Raw genomic sequence first — 27,107 nt, forward strand, 5'->3', positions numbered from 1 at the left:
TGGCAATTTGTTTGTATAAATGCTACCTGAAAAGTTGGGGGGGTGTGCTCGATTTGTGGGAGACCACCGAGCACCCAGGCTTGCGCAACTCTGAAATAAATAAATAAATGTCTCTCCTGAGTGTGTAATTATTGGCTCATTGCACACCGGGCAACGAATCCGCTTTTCGGACAACAGTTTTCTGGCACCCCAGATGGGACCCTCGCTGTAAAGCCTTGCCCGGATCGTCTTACCAGTTCCGGCAGGGAGACGCTGCTCATCAGACTCCAGCGCGCACCGACCGTTTTGTTCGGGGACTCAGTGAGCACCCTCCCTGGTCGGAATCCGCTTTTCGGACAACACTATTACCACTTACCTCTCCATACTGGTAAGCATTTTTAGTGAATCTACAAGTCACTCAGGTTTTTAACCACAATTCCAAATCAGACCATCTACATGGACAAAAATACAACCAATAATACAAACGTGCCACGCGGGGGAGCTCTCCTAACCTCTAAACTTCTAATAGGAACACATCGATACATATTTTAAACTAAGATTTACCAGGCTGGCTGGAGCTGTTAATTCTTTCCTGTATCTCACATTATTCAAGCATTTCAAGTGGGACATTCAGGCTCATATCTTTTTAAACGCTATAATTAGCCACTGCATTCTTATGGTATGATGGGGGGGGGGGGAGCTAAAAAAGGAATCTCCTTTCCTTTGATAAAGCTGTGCAAATCACAGTCATTCACTCACTTGAATCAAAAGGCCAGTAAGCATCTCCATTAACTATGCTATACAGAGAGAGGGGAGAAAAAAGAACAAAAGAAAAGAGGAGGTTAAAAAAAAAGACAGTTTAGTTGATTTTGTAACAACCCTTACGGAAATAAAATTTATAAGAGGTTAATTCCCTGCATAAGCAAGTTAGCATTGCCCATTACTTCAGTAGAATAACCCTAACTTACCAATGAAACCATCCATTCTTGACTCTATTTAATTCACCCATTGTATTCCTGCACTTCATTTTTGAGAGAAATTTCTATCTAAACTGACAAAAGTTGAAGACTTTGTTTTTCCTAATTCAAAAAATACTTATATAAAATTATTAAATGAAACTATGCATAATGTATGGAGATCTAAAGATGTTTCCAGATGACATTTCGCCAACAGAACTAAAAGACTTTCTACAATTAAAAAATACAAAGGAATAATAGCTATGAAACATATTTATAGCATTTTATTACTTAGAGAATGGGAAAGCAGTGTTTCTTGCTTTTAAATTATCATTATTTACTTGGTTTGCTGTAAAAATTAGGATATAATAGCAATTTTTCCTTTCTAAGACTTAGTAGCCTGGGACAAATTAGTAGCAGCTGGGATTTCTAAAATGAATCATGTCCTTATGATGAAAAGCATTAGGAGAAAAAGTAAGAGATAAAAAAGGCATATCAGCACAAACCAGAAAGAGGAGGAAAAAATGAACTGGCAAGAACAAAAGCGGTAGAGAGAGACAGACGCATGGTCTCTCAAATTTATCCCGTCTCTTGTCATCCTCGAATAAAGTTATGCTTAAAAAGAACAGTGAAATACTATAAAGCCAAAAAACTGATAAAAGGATGAAAAAATCCTAAATCCAGGTGGGAAACAAGCAAGAGCAAATATTACCCTTATTCCAAAAGTGTTTAGTCTTTTCCATTATATATTACAGGTGGATCATTCTCACTTATAACACACTACTTTAGTAATTATCTGTGTCCTAATAAGGAGTAGTATTTTATATTGTGAGCACACTTTGCAGCCATTAATAAAAGGCAGGCCAGCTATCCCTTTTTGTCGAGATGGAAACTGAGAAGAAAAGGGGGAAGCCAGGTGCCCCCTCGCTCCAAAAATCAAGAGCAGGAATACAGAAAGAATTTGGTGCATGAACTACTAGATTTTGTTGTTTTGCCCACACAGGAGGATTAAGAGTTGGGCATTTTTGAACTTTACCTCCTTAGTATTCTCATTAGCTACTACTATGAAATCGATCATTCTGCAACTTCTCTCTTAATTTAAAACAACTCATTTTTAGGTTTTTAATTATTTTTTAAGAATGGAAATGACGCTCTATCCAGGCTTAACTGAATGCTGTTAAAGTGCCATGCTTTCAAGCTGAAAAGAATCTGCAGAGAAACCTAGTACTGCCAGATACCCAGTGTATCTGTTCTTTTTTCAGTAATCTGCTGAAAGCTAATCTTTGATATCACAAGTAAGCCATTGTGTACAAGAAAAAAGACGACTGTCTGTACTACTGCAGCATACACAATAACTATTCTACAGTATCCAATTTTGAGCAAGAAAGAAAAGTGGAAACAGGGATTTACAGCCAATATAATGGGATTATGCATCATGGGAAACATCCATTTGATGTTGCTGAGAGTAAGAAATTGATGAGTTAAAATACACACACACACACACCCATCAACCACTAGTATTTTTGCAGAGTTCTCACTGAAAGAAAAATACTTAATACTGCCTTAGGCATTCTCATTCTACAGTTAGATCCATCTGGGAATTGAATAATAGGCTACCATGCAAGATCTCAAATATTGCCAATGTACCCAGGGCAGAAGACCAGTATGAACTACGCTTTTAAGAAGTAAAAAAAATAAACACCTGCTACAGTATGAGTGTGCATGTATGTACATGATATTCATTCTGAGGCATTATCAGACACCGATACAACAGTTCAATGCATCTTTACATCCATGTAATTTCTAGCCCTGAGTAGATGCTGCAGTGAACAGATGCTCTCAACTTCAGACAAATAATAAGCAAAATTTCCTGAAGCACTGCTTTTTCACCTCAAGTCACTTGTCTCTGATTTATGGAAGAAAACATAAGATGAATTAAGGATATTTAGTAAAGAATTATACAGGGGCATCCTGGCAGTGCCAACAGCTGAACTGAAGTCAACATTATAATTCATGATTTCTCATTATCTCTCCACCTGATGCTACATACTATCACAGAAAAGTGACAAAATATCGAACTCTGAATACAAGCTTCAACAAAGAAAGAAAAAAAAAAGTTTTTATTTTTTGTATTTAAGGATACCCTGAGACAAAGTGTTATTTTCTGCTTGTTCCTCCTAGATCTTGCATGCAACAAAAGCTTAAAAACTACACTAGTAGAGGAGCTACAAGATGGATTAGTAGAAGCAGAGAGATCTGATTTCTGTACGAGAGGGCTCTCAGAAGCTGCCGCAGCGATGCAGATCAGTATCTGATGCACTCAAATGCACGATGAATTTAATACGAACCTGATCCGCAGCTTGAATGCTGCAGAACCCTGCTGTCATGTTGCAATATTTGTTCAAAGAGGCAATAATTTGCTGCCTAACAGTAACAGCCAGGGTTCTTCTAGTTGCTGCATTGCAAGTTCACTAAGAACGCAGCGGGTGAAGAGTACATCCTCTTCTGAGCACCAACATACGTCAAAGCAAGGATTCCCCACTCACAGTGAATTAAGAGATGAGCTACGATTGATGGTCATAAAGGAATCCCACTGAAGAACATTTTTAATATATTTTACATGATTAAAAATCTATTCTAAAGGAGCCAACAACCTTTTACAGGCAGCGCAACCCTGGCAGTCCCAACTATTAGTCTGATTTACTCCTCAAAGTGAGCTCCTCATTCCCTTTTCTTACCAGTCTGGTCCCAGACTAAATACAGAAGAGTATCCACTCCAGAAACGTTTCTGAACTTTGTTTCTCTCTCACTTAAAATCTCCAAGATAATCTGTACCTCTTCTGTCTTTTATGACAGAAGTTTGACGCTAAGAGAGGACAGGCAGCTCAGCGTTGTACATTGCTGAACAGATGCCACACAAACCAACTAAACACATGCATTTTGCTTTCTCAAACTGAAAAGAAAAACATGTCTAAACAAAAGTTAACAAAAGTATTTGTACACCACCTCCCACAAGAAGATCCAATTTTAGACAACAAAATCATGACATTTTCATATCAGCGTCACCAATCTGCAGTGGACAAAAACTGTCCTCTCTGTTTCATGGTAGTAGATGGCAGCTTGTGGCAACCACCATGCGCTTTTCTCTCTTGTCAAATCAAGATACGGCAAATGGCAACTTCTGTAGAGTCTCTGCCTTCAACTGCCCTGTCCAAAGAATCACATTTCTTTGCTTATTGTTTCCCACTCAAAACCAAATCCTCTGCACTTTGAGGATCTAAGACTTACAAAGCATTAAGTTATTATAAGCAGCAGCCTCCTTTTGAATACCACCCTTTTTGCACTCTCTACCATCTTTCAGCACAAATCCACACATTAACATCTTCATCAACCTACCTGCTACTGGGATTCACATCTTCATCAACCTACCTGCTACTGGGATTTGTACAGTAAACGGTATGAATCTGAAAGCTGCAGACCACAAGTGAATTGTAAGAGTAAAAGTAGAAAGGACAAATTTGTCCTCCGAGGGGGGGGGAGTGTGCACAGGCAATTCCTGGCCCTTCTGAAAACATATTCCATGAAACATCCATAGATTCTCACAAAAGTGAGCAAAAAAACAGACCAAACCCCACTCACTCTCCAAACACTGCCCGGGAAATCATCCCTTTCTCCATGGTCTAAATCATCCAGCCTTCCAAATTTTAGGTTATGAAATCCATCTAGTGGGCTCAAAACCCTCCTCACATTATCCCTGCCTTCCATGCCAGATTCCCATTTCCACCAGCTCAGGACCATTTTTGATTCCTTCCGTGATCAACACCTTCTCCACTCAGTCCAACCACTCAGCTCAAAAGTCCTCCTTTGTCTACTACTGGATCTAGAATAGCAAAGATGTTAGGTGAAATTCCCCACAGGTAAATCATATGCATAGGTGTACCATACTTAGCTGAATACAAGAGTAAACATTACAGGTAAAGTGGCATGAGTGATAAAGTCTCATTTTCTTAAGTAATTTTAGAAAGGAAAGGTCACAGAAGGAAGAATGAAACCAAGCTAGGGCTGACAACTGAAACAGTACCAGCTGGGTTAACACCACTCCACAGGTCCTTCACAAACAGGCGCTCAGGGACATCACAATTTGTTTTACCATAAAAACTAAGAATGGAAAAAATCCCATTCTCTACCTAGCTTTAACAGTACTTCAACTTACAGGGGCTTTGCCAAACCCAAAGCATAACGTCCTCAGGTTTTCAAGGACAACTAAGGGATTTAAAAACAGCACTCCCACTGTTTTGCATTTGAAGTTCTTGATGCAAGCTGAAAGCTCTCATCTTTTCTTTGCTCAGCTTTAAATTACACAAGAAAAGAGCAGAGGTATCTCCCCCCACCTCCCCTCCTCAAAAAAATCTGACAGTCTTCAGTTGGAAATATTCATTGTTAATAAGTAATAGCATTATCATCAGCACATTGTTATAGTAAATGAACAATCTATAGGATCCAACACCCAATTAAGGGGCAAGAAATAGGTCGTACCTGCCTGGCTGTGCCACAGAATGTCCTGTTATCTTGGGCATATTGCTGGGCATGTTTCTTCAGATATAAATACAGACAGTATGCTACCTGTCTTTTCTAAAATGACTCCAGAAAATGAGATTGTGTATTTTTGCCACTTTCTTTACAATGCTATTTTTATTTTCAGCTAGATGAAAACAAATAGATGAAATGGATTTCAGCTATTTTCAGACAGTATACCTATGTGATTTACCTGGGCGAAATTTCACCTAGAAATCACTTGAAATTGAACTGCTCAAATTGAACCGCTAAAATGTCACACCTCTTTCATTCATCCTCCCTGGGCAACGGAAAAGAAACCATTTCCTTAGTGGGACTGGAGCCCTGCTTTGTTTTTCTTGATGCCAGATTTATATTCATAGCTGATCATCAATGAATCCTTGGTTGCTAAACAACAGCTCCTCTGTCTGCGGGCAGCTAGGGTAGGAAAGGGAAATGGCCCAAAAAAAGGAATTCTCTCTCAGAGCCAAGCCTCAATTTACACAGAATGAAGCATTCTCTTTGCAAGTTGGCGTCTCTTCTGGGCAGGTTTCATGGAATCACAAAGTCACAGAGATGTATGGGATCTGAGCTAGCCTTGTTTATGCCCCACTCCTTTTGAAGCAGGTTCACACCCTCCTCTCTGAAGTGGATTTATACGTTGCAACACCTGTGTTATCTTAGAAATACTTTGGCCAAGAATAACCCAAGGCACAGAAGTGGATTCTTTCTACACCTGGCTGTTGAGCACAGAGGGGCACATAACCCGGTCAAGTGGTTTTAAGTCAGCAGAAATGGTTCTTCCTTTAAAGCGATGGAGTCAAAACAGTAACTTCAAAAGGGTGTGCCATGTTAGTAATTCAGGTCAGCAAAAAAAATCTAGACGGAGGCTTATGAAGCCTAACCAGCAGAGGAGAAACCCAATGATCAAGGTAGACCTGAAAGCATACAAGATGTGCCAAGAGTGGAAGAGGAGGGGAAGAGGGGGAAGCTACATCATACTGGATCTACGCTAAAACATGCGGTGAAATGGGTACACCAATTAACTGTCTTTAAGGAAGCAATATGTGCAGAGGCTCTCATATCACTCAGAACAACTTTCAGTGAGCATCTCTTCATACCCCTCCTCATCACTAAGGTGCATCAGGCCCACTTGCTCTTTGGCTTATTCAAGTAAATCAGAAAGAACCTACAGCACCTATAAGTGGTTTAAAACTTCATCTGATTGTTTGTTCTGGGGTGTTATTTCAACTTTCAACATTCTGCATTCACACAGATTCCATAAATGTTAGGATTTTGTCTGAATGCTTAGATTGTATTTTCCAGCAGTTGGATCCCATTACAGCAAAATAACCCACCTTTGCTCATCTGTTACAGTCAGTCTAGGGCAAAATTATAATGAAAGGAATACACAAGCAAAAAGACATGTTCCTCCTTCCTGCGGGCACTGGTGTACTGCAATGAATTTTGTTTATTACCACTGTATTTTAATCTGGCCTTCCAGTCTCAGAACTGTGTCAGAAACCTCCATCATCTGGACCCCATTCACAATCACCGAGTTGCGATGCAGGCACAGAAGTAGGTTCTTACAGTTAGGGTTCATACAGTTAGGGCACGTGTTTTTGTGCCTACATTTGCAAAATTCACTCATCTCAGAAATATGCACTGACTCTAGTTATGAGGCTGGCCCATATATAACAACTCTGGTTTGTAGAGAAGCTTTCAAAAATATGTCATCCGTACACCAAGCGAAAATACTTCCCATTCTAAACTCAACACAAAGGGTTTGCTGAACAAAAGTGACTGCTATATAACGCATTTAGATGTGTAATTAAAACTTTCCAAAGGGCTGTTCTAACGTATACCTGAGGTATTTTAGCCTCTGCAGCAGCTCAGGAACTTGAATAAAGATAAGGAGAGCACTAAACTATGCAAGCACTAGGATTTCTGAGTTGCTTCCCTCTCTCAGACAATGCAGTGCCGAAGCAGCCCTCTGGGTCTTTACTTAAAACCAAGCAGGGCCTTAGGTTTTACTTCAACCAGGCAGTTCCAAGGGGGAGTCCATTGTTCATGATAACTTCTTTGGGCAGTTCTTACAGCTTTAGTAAGTAGAAAAGTAACTTGGAACTCACTAATCACAATTTCAAAGGATGTAACATTTGACAGAATATAGATGTATACATCTGGGTGAGTATCTCAGTCCCAAATGCAGTTAAAACTCATGCCTACGTGATCTTAAAGAGTTTTCACAAACTTCTTAAATGACCTCATCACCTCTTGCACACAACCAGAGCTGAGGGCATTCCTTAGACTGAGAAACCAGACCTTACAGATTAGCTGCCCAAATCCCCAAAGAAGAGTTTAATTATGATAAATTATAACACTTCTATCTGTAATAATTGGATTTTTAAAAACTTACGTAATCTATATTACAGTGTTGCATAGCGTCAACAGGCTAAAGCTTCACATAACTGAAGAACAAGCAATTCCTTTCTCACAAATTTATACTGAAATACTTCCGATTTACACTCATATAAATGAGCAGAGAATGAGATTTATAGTTGGTTTCTTCCCTACCCATGCAACAGTCAGCCCTCTGCTGTGAATTATGGTGTGGTGGGTGCTCCTGAGCTTTAGAGGTCCTCTGCAATGTTGTTACCACACGCGGTACATGCAATCAGGAAGCTTTAGGAAATAATGCACACTAGCACAAATATGAATTTGACTGAATATGAACTCTCTGATCATGAATATCAAGGCCCATCAGTGAGGAAAACAATGCTTGCTCAAGAAGCATTAAGGTACATTGGAGCCATCAGGGTGGCCAACTCCAGGAAAGCGAGTAGAATCAAATGAAAAGCTGTACTATAAGAAGCCTTACGTGCAAGACCATGGGATCCATTCCCACAGTCAGGCTTGATGTTAAACGCTGGAAATAAAAGTAGGCAATACCCAAAAGCTTCAAAACTACCATGCCAGATACGAGACAGCAGATGCTGTTACATTAACATGGTATTTGAATAATCCCAGTACTCTGAACATAGAGCAGCAGGAGTAACGCAAAGGCACATTTTTGTTTTGGCTTATTGTATGGAAGTGTGTATGTAAGAAAACTGCATGGAACTGTAATTTAGAAAAAAACCTAGAACAGGAAGGTATACAGACTGAGCTGGTTAACCTATACAGCCGCACACAGAAACGGCCTGACTGCTCCCCAGGCGTTAGCTCTCCTGAAGGATATACGTTGCAAGCGACCAAAGCTTGCAGGAACGCTGCGTGGGGGGAGCAGGGGACAGTCACTTCTCTGTTTAAAAATCCTGTAGCTGCTCCTGGCCTGGGGATGACAGTGACCTCTCTCTCTCCACCATCCCACCCGCTTTACAGCGGGCAGCATGCTCACACCGCACGTCAGCCATGCAGCAGAGTGTTTCGACTCCCCATTCGTACTGGGCAGTCCTGAGCATTTACACCAGTTACTCCACTTTTCCACCTCAGCTAAATTACACTCTGAGCTCCTCTCAGACAGGCGATTAGAGAATCATACTGCTTACTTTCCCTGTAAGAAGGCTGTTAGAGTGATTTCTTTTTTTTTTTTTTTAAATAAAGTCACTCCCATGCATGTACATTGACCTGAGTAATGCGACAGAGTCATCATACACGTGCACATGCATTGTACTATCATATGAGTAATATGTTAATTAAAAGATTTTAATATCATACAATAAAAACACAAGCAACACATCTGCCTGTTTCTTACAGGCTATATATACACACATATATATACACTGTATTGAACTAAACATTATATATATAATAATTATAATAAGTAATAATTAAACATATGTATATACCAAATATGTATTTACCATATGTATTTACCAAATTAATAAGGTTAATTTGAAAAATAAATAAATAAAAAAGGACGTATACTTCAACATGGGGAAAATGGCAGCTTGTAGATGCACACATTTAGACAATCATTGGCTTAAGGAAAAAAAACAAACAAACAAATCATGTTAAATGTAAATTAAAAGCCAGAGAAGTCCATAGCACGGCTGTAGGCGAAAGGTGCTGTACAGACTGCATTTACTGCTGTTGCCTATGGCGAGTAAGCAACACAGCTGGGGCTGCCTGGGGGCAATGAGGACAGAGGAGCAGGCGGCGGTCAACTAGACTAGACTTTCAGAGAGATTTCAAATGTTTCTTAACAAGAGACCTAGATAAAGGGAAGTTTCATCTCCTAAATAAATGGCACTATTCTGATAGCTCTTTGATTTTTTTCACAGTCTTATTTATTCCAGTTCTCCTGCTTGGCTATCACTTAGCACACACATCACTTGTTATTCACAATTATTCAGCGATGATCTAGGGTATGATCCAGTCACAATCTGACCTATTTCGGACTGCAGTCAATGGTCAAATAGCTATTAGTATTAATGGTGAAAACAGAACATAACTGTGGGATTACTAATGGTGCCCTTATTATTTGCTTTTCCTCAGGTCTTTTAGTATTTTTTTTTATTACTTAATTCTGTAAGTAAAATGCTGCCTGCAATCTTCTTGCACTTGTAGTCATCTATAAGTTTCATGATTTTTCTGCCAGATTTTTTTTTAAAAGCACGAAATACATTTATAAGTTGCCAGTCACACTGCAAATAAATATCCTCACAGCTCCATGGCTTTCCTTTGAGTCACGGCCAAAGAGCAGCTACATGCTAGAAACTCTGAATAACCCACACACCCACGTTCCATGCGCCTGAAGAAGATCATTTCCCAGCAGACATTTGTGGACTTGTTACTAACGATCCAGCTGCTAATTTAGCATCTGCTCTTGTTCTCAAGTTACCAGCAGGTCCCTCCCTATCTACCAACCCTGCTCTGAATGGGTAGTACTCACGCACAGCTTGGCTTTTTTAAAATACAGGGGTATATTTAGAAACAGTAAGCAACTTAACGTGATAAGCGGGAGGCGTACTTCAAGTGAACTAGGTAAATAGAAATCTTTCAGATTAACAAAAAGCAAACTTCTCAAAATCAAATTATTCTTGATTTGGTCACTTCAGGAAAGATTTGAAGGAAGAAAAAAAAAAAAAGGAGCTGTGCATATTATAACCTACTCCAGGAAAAATCCCCACCACTACCATCCAAAAGACAAACTGCTACAGTTTATTTAAATTAGAATTTCTTCACTAGGAATCCAAAACATACAAGATATGCCACATATTTTCACTGTATGAGAAAAACCTCATATTTTCACAGATCTGTTTTTGTTAGAACAGATTCGGATATTAAAATATTAATTTAAGCTTAGCTGGAAAATTAAACTGCCACCAGTAAAGAAAAGTTCTGAGCCTTCACTCGAGACTCTGCCAGTTTAGCAGATGAAAAGGTCTCTGTTCTTTGTATATTAATTTCAGTGACTAAAAGTGAATTCCATGACTTACCTAGTAATATTACAAAGCTACTCAACATTCACTTGTTTTCATTATTAACAAGTATGAGGTAGGTGAAAAAAATTCATGTACTGAAGCACTAAAATGATATAGCTCAATTTACTAAATATGTACATACAAATTGAACTACTTTGTGATAAAATAATTTAATGCAGTTCAGTATTAAATGCTTTTTGAAAAGGAAAACATTATTCACTATGAAAAATAAGTGTTACCTACTCAGTTCTCCCATTTAAGTATTCACTGAAGTACTACTCTATTAGAATACATTTATATATGCAAACTGTAATAATTGCGGCACATTATGAACTACAGACTGATTTAAACAGAGACATACTCAGAGATAATAAGTGAGCTGATGCCAACATTTAGATCTGTAACCAGAGGTCATATGGCTTATTATCAATTTTATGTAATTACAAAGGTGCATATCAGAATACACTTACATTGTTTAAGCTTGGGAAGAGCCACAGTCAGACTAAGTGAGAATAGATGTCATTGTAGTCTAGCTAAATGCTACCCACGAGCCTAAACCTCAGGTTTTAAAAGTGTTTCTTCGAACATGCTGGTTGTAAAATTTACACATAACCACAAAAATTGACAAGTATCACTACACCTAGACAGACAAACCAGTTCTTTTGTGATAACACTTTTTTTTTTCCATGCAGCACATGAATCTCTGGTTAGGTAAAATCAGCACAATGAAGTGGAAGGTGTCAGGAAAAAGGACGACGACCCGCAGCCTAGATCAGCTAAGCTTGGTTCAGTGCTCTGCACATACCCCCACGCCTGCCATACAAGGGGAGTAACTTATACAGCTGGGCACTTCAGAACCTTTCTACCTCATCCCATGCTGAACTGTCTGGTTACACACGCCAGGGTTCTGCTGGGCTCGGGGTGCTGCAGCAGCGAGGCCGCCATCTGAGTCATAAAAGTGCTGTTTAAGTCCGCACAGTGAGTCACAGCTACGTTCAGAGATAGGTATTTTGCAGCCGAGAGCTGCAGGGACCAAAAAGCAGAACATTTTGCAGATGACCACTTGGCCAGAAGATAAGCAGCAACAGAGGAAATTCATTTGAACTGCTTTAAAATGCAACATCAGAATAGCAATAACTGCACTCCAAATACAAATTTGAGCATGTAATTCTCCTCTTCTGTCATGCTGTAAAAATCAAACTTAGAAGAGAGAATTTAAAAAGACTAGAAATAATAAGCTTCACTACCAAAGGATAGTTTCATTTTTTTTCCAAGCAATTTCTCCAAATGATTTCTGTTTATTCTGAGTTCCAGGGGATGTGCTTCCAGACAACTTTAATGGAACCATGAACACCTGAACTCCTCCTCTTGTGAAATCCGCACGCATCATTGCCAAATCACAGAAGCGCACAGCCTATGTGTCACAAGCACTCAGCGATACAAGACTATATAGAATTTCAGGCAATTGGGCATCTGCATCAAATGTCAAAATGGCTGTACTCTACCATGCAGCAATAAAAATGGATATCCCACAGTCCTCCTCCTCCTCCACAAGCATTTTGATGATCAGAAGCCACCTCACAACTTTTGTTTCAACTCACAGTACCCCCTCCCAAAGTAAGGCACATTTGAACAGGACACAGTCATCCATGTACAGCTTATAATCTGTAGCTTGCACTATCTGTCAAATTATTATCCTCATAAATGCATCTAGCACAGAGACGTTTGCTAGCTGTAAACAGACTCCGGACCAGTTCTGGAAGGAATGCCACAGCTGTAAGACACAGTGCACATTTTGCTCCAGAAGCAAGGTCCCATACAGTAGCATTTATTTTCCATATTAAACAATACACGTTTGCACAAAGCACAGTTTTTACATCTTCCATCTATGACTCTGTATGAAATTCAAACATAATTAATTTACAGACAGGTTGAAATTTGCAAAGAATGGTAAAACAGTTACACTTTGCTTTTAAATCTCCAGAAAGCCTACAAAATCAGCAGGGTCAAAGGAGAATGTGTATTTCTTTCTACCAGTAGTAAAGCAGACCAGTGCCAAATACTTACGCTCTTTTAGGCTTACCCGTTACCACAAACCTTGCTACTAAGACCACCTGCACACGAGAACTAAGGGGCTGTGCATGAAGCATCTACCTATGCCCTAAGCCTTCCTTGCATCTCTCTCCCACAGTTAGTTATACATACACTACTCGAAAGCAACACGCAGAGCGGCCTACGAAAGAAAGCAGACAACTCCAAAGAAAGGTCTCGTGGGGACCTCGCTATGCCTATATAATTTAATTACGAAGAACACCCACTTTCTGCGATAAGCACTATGGAAACCTGTGAACAAATGACAGGCACTTCAGAAAGCATAACCAGAACATGAAGTCTCAAGTTCACATGGTTCCCAAAGCTTTGTAAGTATTTTCCAAGTTCTTTATGAATATATATCCGGTTGCTGGAAAACAAGACAATTTTTCCTCTCTCAAATGCATAAATATACTACAACTGCTTACTGTGACATTCACTGTTTTTCTTTCTATACCTGTTGGTAGTATCCTTGGTAGAAGGAAAAAGCAGTGTAGAAAGTTGAGAAAAGAAGCCTCTCTAGATGGTTTTCACCTTAACTAAAGCTTGGTGAAAGCAATTTAATCCAGGAAAACCCCTGCTGCTGATTTGGGGCTTTGTCTTAATACCAATAATACTTATGAAAGATTTATAAACATTTGACTACGGCTGCACACAGGTAGTCAGGTGCTCAACACGGCACGAGAGGTTTGCTTGCAATCTGAGCTTCCACACAGTTTTTCCAAGTAACCCTGCCCTACCCCTTCCTGGCCGAGACAGGAAGACACATGCCGTCTCCACGCTGGTGACCCGTTCCTTACCATCTGCTCGGGAAAAAGGAAACCGCCTAAGCGTGTCTTTGCGGTTAATCAAAAAGACAAAAGTATGAAGATAACCTACCAAAGAAGAGCGATAGGATATATTCCCCTTTTTGAGGCAGCCTTTTTAGGTCAGACACGTGAAGTGTGTATCTGTACCAGGGGCTGACATGCACGGACTGTCTAACTGTGAGCTCTGCCCCCCGTCATTGCACACTGTGCAATGCTCAGGCTTGGCACCTAAGCTCTGCACACATAGACTATTTACGTGAACACAGTTTAATATTTTAGATACTGCAAGATTGTTTATACTATAATAATAAAGGTAGGTGGGAATTGACATTAAAAAAGAGCAACCAAAAACAGTTCCATACACCGCTTAATAATAAAAAAAAACCCAGTAATTTGCACACAAAAAAGGCAGTTTATTTTTTTTTCTACTAGTTCAGTACTAAACTGAATTTAAAAATCAGAAATTATTCTCAGGGAGTAAATCAGTATATAAATAATTGCCAATGCATTGCAAGCACCATTTCTTTCCAAGTCTCTCTTTATGAAAACCAAGCAGTACGGGGAAGTTACGGTGCTTTTCATGGCATGAAACCCAAGGTACCTGTATAAACAGGTTTTATACTTGAGGCAATTTTATATTTGTAAAGAGTTTTCCAATAGACTTGGATCTCATTCTTAACAGAAGAAAGTATGGTATTTAACCAGCAGAATGCAAAGAGACTTCATTCCAAAATAACTACGGCTAATTTGAGAATACGCGACAATGAACAACAAAGACAGAGATGGGCAGTATTCTTACATAACACTGGCATAAGGTCATGACAAATTGTGGGCTTTTTAGGAAAATGCTAGCACAATCTGGTCTCGTGAAAAGAACAACAGCGGTGACAGAAACAACTGACCTCTTCATCCTTGAACAATATGGACAATATATTGTTAGCATTAGAAAGGTCTTTCACTGCAAAATACTGATGGAAACAAGGCATTCAAGTCTACTATAATATAAATAAAGGCAACCGCAGGTAGAGAAGGGGCAGGAGAATATAGGCGCTGAACTCCCCTACACATGTGCACACATGCACATAGAGCCTTGTGCATTACAGAGAAACAGCACCTTCTGCAATGAGATACCTACACTTTGTTAGCTTCTTTGATGTAAAACATAGCCCCATCCCCCAGGAAAAAACACTGCAGCAGGGTGCACGCGATCTCGACTGCGGCTGTGCCACACAACACCCACGAGGGCAGCCCATGCCGGTGCCGTCCACACCTGCCCGGCACGGCAGTGAACGCCATGATCCCTGCTGAGCTCTGCAGGCTTCGCGTAACCAGGACCAGCACCTGATGGAGACAACACTGAAATCCCCAGGCTCCTCAGCTCTGAAGCAGAATATTAAGACAACGAGAGGGTAGATGCATCTGCTTCCCCTCATGCTAAAGGGGTCTCGCGATTTAAAACCGCTGCAGAGTGGCTGGCAAAAGCCCCTTTGGGGATATTGTATCAAAAAATTAACCCGTATTTCTGCTGCACTCCTTTTTCTGACAAGTGCAAGCAGACTCGCTGTCTCTGTCCCAACAGAGCCCAACAAACCACACACATAGACAGCCTCCGAGCCTGCCCTGCCTCTACCAGTCATTCTGTACAATATTACGTTAGCAACCTTAAAAAAAAAAGCATCAAAGCATCTAAAAAAAAAAAAAGAAAAAAAAAAAGAAAAACATGAAATATCTGGTTTGTTGCCATACAGAAGCCAGGAGGAAAACCTTCAAAATTTAACGGAAAGAATATATATAGCTGGGGACAGGGGGAGGGAAAAAAAAGGCCCTGATTTTTGATCCTGGCATCACTGAGTGCTAAAAACCCACCAAAACAATGCTTATTAATTGCAAAAGAGAACTACTAACTAAAAGCAAATAAATAACTATAATAAATAACAGCTTTCATCCACTGTTGTGGATTTCTGAAGTTCACAACTTGTCTTCCTCGGAAAGATGGGAACACCAAAAGTACCGTCAATATTCCTTGGAATTCCTTGGAAGAGTAATTTTGCTGGTACCTGTGAGATTGAATACTGTGTAAATACTAGTTGCAGAATAACTAAGCACCTTGTCAACAAGGTATTCTCTTGTTCCTTCCAAATCCCAGCAAGAACTGGAAAGAAACTCTAATTACTGTATTTGCTTAAAAGGTAAGGAGAGAATCAGCTTCACCTTGGTAATGAAACAGCTTAATCAATGTATAGTTCTAGGATTGTGCTTAAATCTGCCTTTCTAGATAGTTTTATAAAGGTGGTATGATCTACAAGCCTTGAATCGAAATGTAAAAATAGACCGGCCCTAAATATACCACTGAAATCTGCACAGTAACTTTTTATCTTCTTCCTAAATACAAAATGATTTATAAAATCCATAAATCTCTAGATTTAAGATTAAACACAGTTTCGTACTTAGCCATGTAAAAAGCAAGGTATGGCTATTGTCTTTTTTAATTTTATTAATTTATAAGTTTGATTCTGGCTTCTTTATCCATCACACATGGATACATCTGTGTTTGTCTTACTACAGGAAAGCTAGGTGTGGTGAGAAGAAAGTGATTTTGTGTTGATGCACATTCAGAAATAACAGACTTGATATGAAGATCACAATCTTCGACTTGCTGATGTCAGTGCAGAAGGAACCATATGTTCTGGTTTACAAAAGCCCTAGTTAAATTCCAGGATGATGCTGAGGCAGCCCCTGGCTTATTCCCAGCCCTTCCCACGACAGGCAAACCTCGGTGAAGGCCAGTACAACACAAAGTCCACCTCCAAGGACAGGCAGAAAGGGTTCAGGACTCCCTAAAGGCAGAACCTTGTCCCTGTTTCTCTCCCTCTAGACAGGCGACATCTACCCAGGGAGTGAAAATAAAGCAGCAGTAAAAGAGAAGACAGGAAATGAAATACTGTATGTCTAGAAAACCACAAGACTATGCACATCGGAAGTCATAACATTATTTTAGCACGTTATGCTGTTCAACACTGCCGCTAGATGACCAAGCGACTCTCCAGCTCTGCACAGGCAGAGGAATAGAGGGAATGAGAAGCAAGCAAAACAACATCCGTGATTACAACACCGGCCGTTCAGCAAAATGATCTGACCTATTTGTAGCTTTATTTAATGACTTTGTGGAACCACCCACAGGAACATCTGAGGGTGTCAGAATACCAAGATTTTAACGACACCAGAAGCCAAGGACTGGTATCCGTACCGAGGAGAAAGTCCTGTATGATAGAGGCTTATCAGTACAGCATACTTGCCAGAAGCAACTGCTAGCACCACGACATGCCCAGCTTGAGCACAGAGAGCTGTGCTGATACTGAAACATGAGCCATAACGCCAGGGAACCCGGGAGTAATTTCTCTGGTATCCATAAAAGTGGAGCCTTGGTACCAAGTACCAAGAGAAGTTACTCAAGAAAAGAAAAAAAAGGAAAAAATAAAAAAAATAAAAGCAAGACTCTGGAGTATCACCAAGATATTCTCTCATCAGCATTCAAGGAGATAAAAGGAGAACACAGAAAACAGTTTTTTCTTCAACTCTGGCTCAAACTATTCACTGATTTTAGAGACTCCTTTCACGAAGGTCATGGACAGAAACAGAAAGGACAATACATATCCTGTGCACAGCAAAAACAGCCACGCAGTCCTTGATGTATATACTGAGGTGGTGTTTCTGCTGCATGTGCAAGAGGTTCACCTTACACCAAAAATAAATAAATAAATAAATAAAAAGGCAGAAAGAGAAGCCAGTGGTACAGTGGTAAGAACAAAAATGAAATAATGTTTTATTATAAAATAACTTCAGAGTTTTTCAGTTATCTTTTGGAATCTACTGAAGCAGGCAAACTTTAGTTCTTACTATACCCCCAAATAACTCTGCACAAGCAACACAGAGAAGAAAAAAAAAGAAAGTATTTTAAAGGGTCTTGGTCAGAGTTCACTAGCGTGTTTTCTCCTGCATTGTAAACAGGCTGCCACAGTTCCCGAGAGCCCTCAAAGGCAAAGGGGAACTCTCCTCGCAGGAGGCACAGGGAGAAGAGAAGGACTTTCTAAACAAAATTCACATAGTTAATCTGAAACTGCCCTCTCTGTACTTTTTCCCTTGTTTCCCTAGAGAAATCAGCTTCGAGTAAGCTGACTACACCCGGCGGATTCTCCACGCAAAGCCCCATGAGACCTTCACACAACCTTTGGAGGCAAACTCCGTCTCGTCTCCCTTACATCACCTCCTAACACCACGTGACACCAGGATTAAGGAGAAACCCAGCACTCCCACCCCAAAATAACAAACCTCCTTTTCAGAGGAAAGGGGTCTGACAGACTAACAGAAACAACTGTCAGACCTGGAAGACAGGTTTGATCTCAGGAACTGATCTCCAACAGTGCACCAGCATTGAGGCCTTGGACCTTCTTTGCTCTCTGTTTAGCAAAACCATCATTGTCGGGAAAACTCGTACCACATAATTAGATGTGCTTCAGAAGTTATTAACAAAAAAGTGGTCATATAAAAAAAGATTGTACATTGTCTTAGTATTAAAGACAGCACATGATGAAAACAATGTTTGAAAATTCAGAAAGAATCTCGTAGGCTCGTCTTAAACCTCTGTGTATTCATACGGTCTTCAAAAAAAACAAAAGGCATTTAACACTGGATTACAAAAAACAACAACAGAGTTCTGCCCTTCTTGCTCAATTTCACAGTAAGATTTCAATAATGGTGGACTAGATTAGCATGCACTTATATAAATTAAGTCTGACACAGAGCAAAGGAAAACAGCTATGGTAAATAAAGAATCGTATACTGCTTACTAGCAGTCCTTGCTGTGGACATAAAGAAACACTTATCTGATTAAGTACTTCTGGATTGGTACTTGCTGTTGAACTTTACCATGTGGCTATACTTAGACCACTGATAATATTAAATGTAATTTTCTTTTTCAACCTCTGTGCCTGTGACTTTGCATGGTATCTGTTTATTTTACTGAGTAAAGGAAGTTCTTACTGTTAGCACCAAAAACTAACATGGCTCAGAAAGACTGAATTTTCTTCTAGTCTGTGTCATTTGCAGAGCTTACTAAGGAAATAACAATTTCAATGCAACAGCTTCAAGAATACCACCAGGCCTATCTTCGTTTGGCTTCCTGCTTGAAGCAAAAGGGAAGACTCTGGACTTCTGGGTGGTCATGGCAATTTTCTGTAGTAAAAGCCACTGCAGGTTTAATGCTCGATCTTGCCTGCTGCACAGCAGGTCCGTGGATGTGGGTTTTCCATAAGCGAAGTCCCTCACTTTTGACACTCAGAAGAAGCTTTAAGACTAAGTTCACCACTGAGCTAAGTAACCAAGATCATCACTGAAACTTGTCACAAGAGACTGCTGACTCTCGTCTATGTAATACATTGCAAAGAACACAAAAAACGCAGTTTAACGCTCAAATATTAGGTTGAATTTACAAGGCCACCAGTGAGAAATAAAGCTTTTTGTTCAATTTACACTCTCAACCTGGAAGCTATAGCGATAACAAAGGAACATAAACAGAAAAACATTCTCTATACCTTTCTTCTACTTCTCTAATTACAACCACTGCTCTGCACAAATGCACAGCGTCTCATGAAGCTCTTAACTGGTGGGACAATGAAATACTGAAATGACAACATTTCTGGTGCAGAAGCACTAAAAACGGATATCAGATGCTGTATGTCACAGCTATCATAGCATTGCCCAGCCATGCAGTCTTTGTGACTCATTTTTTGGCATGAATCAAGCCCCTGGCTCATCGCTGACATTGTAATGCTGAAACTATGACAACAATATACTATTCACAGGATCATTTATTTAATGATAAGCAGTCTGGCTCACTGAGCAACTAACAGCTCTGGAAATATTCTATACATTCATAAAATTAATGTTAATAAGGGCCGTAATTTCCATTATCTGGATTTGCAGCTACTTTAGAAAGATCCTTAAATCACAAATTTATCTGAAAACATGGGTTTAAAGTCTTTTTCCATTCCCAACTTCTAAAGCAGAAGCTGGCTTCACTCACTCAAAAATAAATTTCTAAAGACCCCTGAAACTCTCGCAAGAAGCATTAAAACGTGAGAGCTGTCAACTTCCATGGAAATCACAGCAACAAAGCAACACAGACAGCTGCACTATGCGGCGCTTAATCTTTGCCAGAAAATCAAGTGTTTACTGATGCTAACAGAGTAGCTAAAGACCGAGCACAGGGGAATACTTGTTAGGGCACTGAATTGTGATGCAGGAGAAGCTAGTTCCTTCCCTGACTCTGCCACAGGCCTCCTGGCTGCTTTCTGAGCAAGCCATGTAAATGCGTCCACATTTCTGCCTATTAAAGAAAAAAAGGGGAGTTTCCCAAGTATATTTTTTTAGTTCAAATGAATATTGTTAGAAAGCCTTCATTAAAGCTTGTAAGGCAATTAAAGTCTGCAGCAGGAGGAGACTAACCAATATTTAAAATGCCATAGATGTTAAAGAACATGCACACACATTCAAAAAACTATCATTCCTTTCAGGGCAAAAAAAACCCCTCAGTTCATTCTGGCCATAGTCAGAGTTGCACTCTGACCCAAGTTACTCAGCAAAAAAGCAATATGCCACTTCTCCAGCAAGATTAAAGACCTACACACGAACCAGCCACATGTTTACCAAAACGATTTCGAAAGAAGTATTTCCAAAGTTGTTTTTTCTGATGGTAAGATAGGTAACATCATCTAAAACTGCACCCAGAGCATGTTAAATTGTAATTCACACACATACACATTGCCCCACACACCTTCACCTAGTCCAGCAGCCTGGAAACCCAACATACTCAGTGCAGCCGGCTCAGACAGAGCAGCAAGTACAATCTAGCCCATCAAAATGTAGTGCTATCACCTGCTGAGCAATAAAGTGCTTTTATAAAGATGAGCAATTTGACCCAGATGTAAAGTTACAGGAAAGGGAGCTGAAGGGTGAAATCAAACTGGAATTACAAGGAAAAGACACAAAAAAAGTAACAAGGAGACAAGCTACAGTAGGAAAGGGATGGTTCAGCTTTATCTAACAGCGTCAGGAGAGGCAAAAAGAAAGAGTAAGATGGAGAAATATGACAGATGTCCACAGGAAAGAAGATGAGACACAATCAGGAAACAAGGAGAGTGTAAATGAACCCTGAATATCCTGGAAAGCACAGAAATGGAAGTGACTCTAGGAAGCCATCTACCTCATCCCCCAACTCGGGAACAACATCTCTGGAAAAAGGAGGGAAAAAAAAGAAAAGGAGAAAAGGAAGATAGGAGAAATGGGGAACCAGAATTCCCAAAGAACAGCCGTCAGGACTGAATTGCATTGCATTAATTGCCATTTAGCTTATTCTTGCAATTAGCTTGCTTATCTTCAGCAACCCTGAGCTATTACTCATGACTTCGGGGGGAGCTTTCCAGTACATTCGGCCAATAGTTATGTTCACATGGAGGTGCAAAATACAGTGAATATTGCTTTGTTTTGTTTTACATACTAGCAAGCACAATTCTTCTCTCACCGTTGCATGAGTTTTATTTAACGTGACACATCTCCACTGACATAAAAAGAAATATTTTGGATCTCAGCTATTTGTGAGGAGAGGGCTAACGCTGGCAGTGGTGCTAGAAGAGAGATTACAGAGAGATCCCTTGCCGCAGAGGTACGCATACGCCACCTGAACCCTGCCAGAGTGGGGTAAGCACAAACCAGGACCAAACATGAGGCATGATGTCAAAAGCAGAAGTGTTAGTTTTTGAACTGGCCAAAACAGGAATGTCCAAAATCAGTACCACGCTATTAGTCTACATTTCTAATCGAATTCACCATTCTTGGCCATCTGCTATTCTGCGCATTACACAAAAATCTCATATAAAGCAGGTGAAACACAGGCAGCTTTCCCAGTTTTCCGTTTGTTCTGGCTTTTGATTTAAAGATTAAATTACTTCATTAGTTCTGGATATCCTAAATCCTGTAACATTTGAATGCAAGTTTTCCGACACAGGCAGGCTAGTGTGCAGGAAACATTAGTATTTTAGTGTTCTACGGAAAACAGCTCTCTTCAGGCTTTTTTAAAGCAAGGTTTCCAAATAATATGCTAAGCATATGCATACATATGCATAATAAAAACTTCTTTTTTCAGGCTAGACGTGCAGCTTCACAAAGTAACCTGCCTAACTGTGTGGGCTAGGCATAAAATAATACCAAGAAGTTGCTTGATTTATTCTTTAGCTGAGGGTTTGCTTTCCCAAGTTCTGCATGTAAATGCTACTGGTGTTTCACAGTCTTTTTCTGAAGTCACTCCAAAGCAGGTGGCACTAGTGTGTGTGCCTGTGTTTGCTGAGGATTATTGTAAGGGCCTGTGAGACAGTGAAGGAAGCTTAAGCACAGAAAATAAAGGTCCTACTCATAAACACATCTTGTTTAATATAGAGACTTTTTCCTGAATCAGGACCTAACTGCTTTGCCCGGGACTTACCCAGGAAGTTTTTCTGTGCTCGAATGAAAAGGCATGGAGAACCAAGCCCCTGGTTTCGGGAAGAGATGAAGATGCTTTCAGCGACAGGTGAAGATGCTCTGCACTTTGAAGGGTCCCTAACAGACCAGAACAGAATTGATCCTAAAAGTCCTCATTTTAGGCTCGACTCCTCTATGCCACTTAGGACAGACATATGCCAATTATAGTCAATAAATTCACTAACCAGATGTTCAAGAAATGCAGAGACGAAGGCCTACTTCTGCTCTCACTAACAAAATGAGTGCAGGTGCAGGCACCAAAGCCCTAGGAAACATTTCTCTCTTCTAGCACCCGTTGCACAATTACAGAAGAACAAATTCTCACTTCTGGTGCTGCTACTGCTTTTCTTAAATTCACCTTCATCATCTAAAATTAATGTTAATTAAATGAAGCGCTATGAAGCCCCATAAAGCTTTACAAAACTCATGCCTAGCAATTAGTAATAATAAAATTCTTCGTAGTGAAGCCTACAACTACTCTTGAAATTAAGAAATGGGAAAAACCCTGTAGCACCAAGACAAACTTTTTCCTTTGCCATTTAAACAAAAAACAGTATCCTGCTTTCAAATGCACAGTGGTCAAGCAGCTGTGTCATGAAATACATGTCAAATTATCCGCCTAAGACACACAGCAGTGTCTTCTTCTGTCTTCTACTCTGTACCAAATGATACATTACATTTGTTCAGTTTAACAAAGGAAACTCTTAACAGAGCTATTAATGATTTACATAGAGACAAAACAGGTCTGCCTAAATTTTGTCTAAAATTGTAAAGCCACTGTCATTTTAACCTCTTGCTTTCATAACTGCAAGCTAACCCAAACAATAAGCTAGAAATTTATACAGCCTTTCTCCTCCCATATAAAGGAATATACTTGTGCCATAGTCCCCTTAAATTACACGTTCCCCTGACAAGTTCCATAGGGGCAGGTCACCTTCGGATTCACAAGGGAATCAACAAGAATAGATGAAGCTGTCTTCCTGACACATTTTCCTGGTCCTGGTGGATTTCTCCACTGAATGAGTAAAACCTAGTTAGGAACCAAATACCCACCCATTCCCAGTGCTCAGGCTAGTAATTCTGGGAATTTAGAACTGTCCCAGCGAAACCATCACCCACAGCATGGACTTAGCCAGAATGAGAACTCTGAAATTCCAAGAAAAAGCAACGGTATTTCAACTCTTAACTGAATTAAGATAAAACATACAGTCTTTCCTTGTTAATGCATATGACAGCTTTGCAATCAGGTTCAGCAGGAGCAGATTAGCACCCACGCTCTGAGCTATATGTGATCCTAGCTGCCTCTAACCTTAAGCCTAAGTTCTCCTCCTTACACCAGGTCAGGAACAAGGTGACTGAAATTAATGCAGCTACTCTAATTTCTGTTCATATATGTGATATCAGAGTCTGACCATGCAATCCACTTTAAGTTTAAAGTGATAAAACTGACTATATAGATATCATGGACCTTTGGTTAATAAAGCCCCTGGGACTTCAGCGAATCTCTCAGAATCCTACCAGTTTTCATCTTTGAGATGCATTAATAATATGGATTCTTGTTCAAAGTTGAAACTTTTTAATGAATCTTTTGATGCCTAGCAATCAGGACAGGTCTTTTAATCAACGTTACATTTGAGAGGGATGGTTACTCTTCAAAACACATATTTAAGTTTGCATCCCAGATCTCTTCATCAGAATTCCGGAGAACAGCTACACTACTAAATCAAATCTTTACAAGGACATACAAGGAAGGCACATTATATCTATTGCTTTTCTTTAAAAGGTTAAAGAGTCACAAGCAAATAGACTAATTTTGAACAGAGATTAACCAACCTACAACAAAGCATCAAGCTATATTATGCTCTGCAAGTCGTTCACATGGAGTTTTTATTAATACAGCACTAGCAGTGACATTTTCCCTTCATCCATCGCCCCCCGTTCCACCTAACTTTTGAGTTACGCACTGGAAGACCTCCCATTCAGTATAAAAACTAAGGAAACTAAACATACCAAAACTACCGTAGTCTATCAACACAGACTTTAAAACTGTTTTCTATTCAGTTGACAATGAATTTATGACATAGATATTATAACTAAAACGGAAGAGCTTCTGAACCAATCCCACTCTTTTTCAATACATGCAGGCAGTGTGAAGTAGAGCAGTAAATCGCTATGAGCAGACAGCACAGCTCTCAAAACTTGCCCAGCTTCTACTCGGACAAAAGAGACCACTGCAGACTTCACGCTGGTGCTGCTTTCAGCCTTTAGTTAATGGCCTGACTAATTTGCTACTTTATATTCTGTATTTATTTAAGAACTCCAAATCCACCCGTGGTTCACACTAAGGTTGACTACTACGGGTCCGCTACAGCTATTAAATAGGTGCATGTCGCCAGAAGGCACTAGAAACTTTGAAAAGCAGCCGGCGTGGGTGTCCACGACCGCAGCAAGCACTGGGGGTGGCGAAGGGTCTCGGAGGGAGCTCGATGCTGGAGGGGCCTGTCCAGCACCGCGGGTTACTGACTGAGTCTTAAAAAAAAAAAAAAAGGGCATTTTTAATTTGAGCGTGCCAGCGGGTTTTGGCGGGTTTTTTTTCGTCTCCTTTACCACGACCGGGCAGTGGGGGTAAGGAAGGAAGGGCTGAATAAACCTTTCCGAGGCTTCTGGCAGCTGCACGCTACCGCGTGGGCAGCAGGCGAGGCCGGAGGCTGCGGGCAGCGGCTGCGGAGGGCGGCGCGGCGCCCCCGGCCCGGCGGCAGCGGGGAAGGGGCCACGATGCCGCCTGCAACCAGCGCGGCCTCGCCTCTGCGCCGGGCCCGCGGAGCGCCCGACCGAGGCACGGCGCAGTGTGCAAAAAAAAAAAAAAAAAAAAAAAAGTGTATATATATATATATATATATATATATATATAAAAACAACACAACACACAAAAACCCCAACCACACGCACTTTTCCAACCAGCGGTCTTCACTACCGACGCGCAACGAACCCCCGCGGGGTTCCTGCAGGAAGAGACCGGGCAAAGTAAGCAGCGCTCCTTCCAAACCGGGGAGGGGGGGGCACCCCAAAGCAAATCCCTGCTCCGCGCCTCGCCGCCCTGGCAGTGCCCGCCCTGCCCTCGCCCCGCCCGCGGGGCCCCCTTACCCGCTGGGGGGCTTGCCGGCCCCCGGGTGCACCAGCGTCTCCATGGGCGGCCGCCGCTCCGCGCCCGCTCCCGGCGCGCCAGCGGGGCGAAGGTCGGGGGTAAAAAAAAAAAAAAAAAGAAAAGAAAAAAAAGGAAAAAGGAAGATAGTAGGAAGATAGTGATTAAGAAACGGCTCCCGGGGCGGGCAGCGACGTGCCCGCTGGACGCCCCCGCGGCAGCGCAGCAGCGGGCGGCAGCCGCCCGCGGGGCAGCGCCGCGGCACTCGGCGCGCACCGCCCGGCCCCCGCCCGCCGCCGCCGCGCCGGAGCTTCCTCCGCGGGGGAGGGCACCGGGAGGGGCGCCGCGGCGCGGCCGTGCCCGCGGAGGCGCTGCCAGAGCGGCCCCGTGTGCCCGCTGCCCTGGTTTGTGTCGTTCGTGCTTCTCGGCGGCAGCGGGAGCAGCTCGGTTAAAGTTAGTTAGGCGGCTGCGGTCAGGGGAGCCGCGCGAAGGTGAGGGACCAGGCGCCGCCCGGACTCCTGCTGGGATGTGCCATGGAGCGCAGTGAGCCGGGGCAGGCGGCGCAGACGCCCTGTCCCCTCAGCCTGGCAAGGCTCTCACCCCGGCACGAGGCAGGTTCACGAGCACGCCCTGTGTGGCGACGTAGGTGGCACTTTAACATCTTAATACACCGTTTCAGAAATATTTACCTCACTGCCTTTATCCTAGGAGAGCAACTGTAGCGCTTGTGCGCGGAAGGAGAACCAAGCCGGAGACAGGGACCTGGCTCAGGTCACCGCGGGGAATGCTTGCTCTCCGGGACGCGCCATTTCGGGCTTCCCTGGCCTTTCTCAGGCTTTTCAGGAGTTTCTCTGCCCTGCATCTCCACCTGGCTTCCCAGCTGTGGTGGGAGGACAGGAGAGAGGACAGCTAGGTCAGGCTGTGGGAGACGGGAGCAAACTGTCTGAGCAGGCTGAAGGTGAGAAACTCCAGCGAGTGACTGTGAGCGGTGAAGGGGAGCGATCCCCTACTTACTTTTTCCCATAGCTGCACTGGTGACAGTCCCACAGGCTGTGCTGTTAATGATCGCCCGTTTCCCCAAGCCCTTCCCTCCCTTCAGCCAGATCTCCAGCTCACATCTGCGCCTGCTCTGCCCATCCGACAGTGCCTCGCTCAGCCCAGCATCCGGCAGGAATGCGAGCAACTTCTCTGGCCCAAAAAGTGAGAGAAAGGTTCCTCAGGGAGCAGAACTTGGTAAATCTATGTCAGCCACTGCATGGAAATGATGGCTTTGCTATCTTTGAGAAAATGCCACACCAGGCAGATCATAACCCCCTGGAAACATTTAGACATTGGATTAATGTGCCAATAACAGAAAGGAAAAAAACATTCATCTTTTCTGTACTGCATGAATGGAAGATTACAGTAAACCTCTACCTTTCTCTATCTTGTACTGAGGATTTTGCATTATCATCACAATATCTGTTTTTGTGCCTCTATCTCAATGTATAATAAAAGATTTATTGTAATATGGTCATCCTTAATTTCGTCTCCTCTCACTTTGATGACTTTAGGTCTCTCCCCTTCATTCCTG

The 27,107-nt window shown here is 41.5% G+C and overlaps 1 protein-coding gene across 4 annotated transcripts in view; it reads right to left on the reverse strand.

Annotated features, from left to right (window-relative positions):
* COBL (cordon-bleu WH2 repeat protein) overlaps positions 1 to 25,858 on the reverse strand; it is a 169,034-nt gene extending 143,176 nt beyond the window's left edge. For all 4 annotated transcript variants that reach the window (XM_064506701.1, XM_064506702.1, XM_064506699.1 and 1 more), the window contains exon 1: positions 25,537 to 25,858. In XM_064506701.1, coding sequence (XP_064362771.1) covers positions 25,537 to 25,580 — 44 coding nt within the window. In that variant the 5' untranslated portion in view covers positions 25,581 to 25,858. The remainder of the gene's footprint in view (positions 1 to 25,536) is intronic.
* Positions 25,859 to 27,107: the final 1,249 nt, after the last annotated feature.

The sequence above is a fragment of the Dromaius novaehollandiae genome, chromosome 2, assembly GCF_036370855.1.
Source record: "Dromaius novaehollandiae isolate bDroNov1 chromosome 2, bDroNov1.hap1, whole genome shotgun sequence".
NCBI lineage: Eukaryota > Metazoa > Chordata > Aves > Casuariiformes > Dromaiidae > Dromaius > Dromaius novaehollandiae.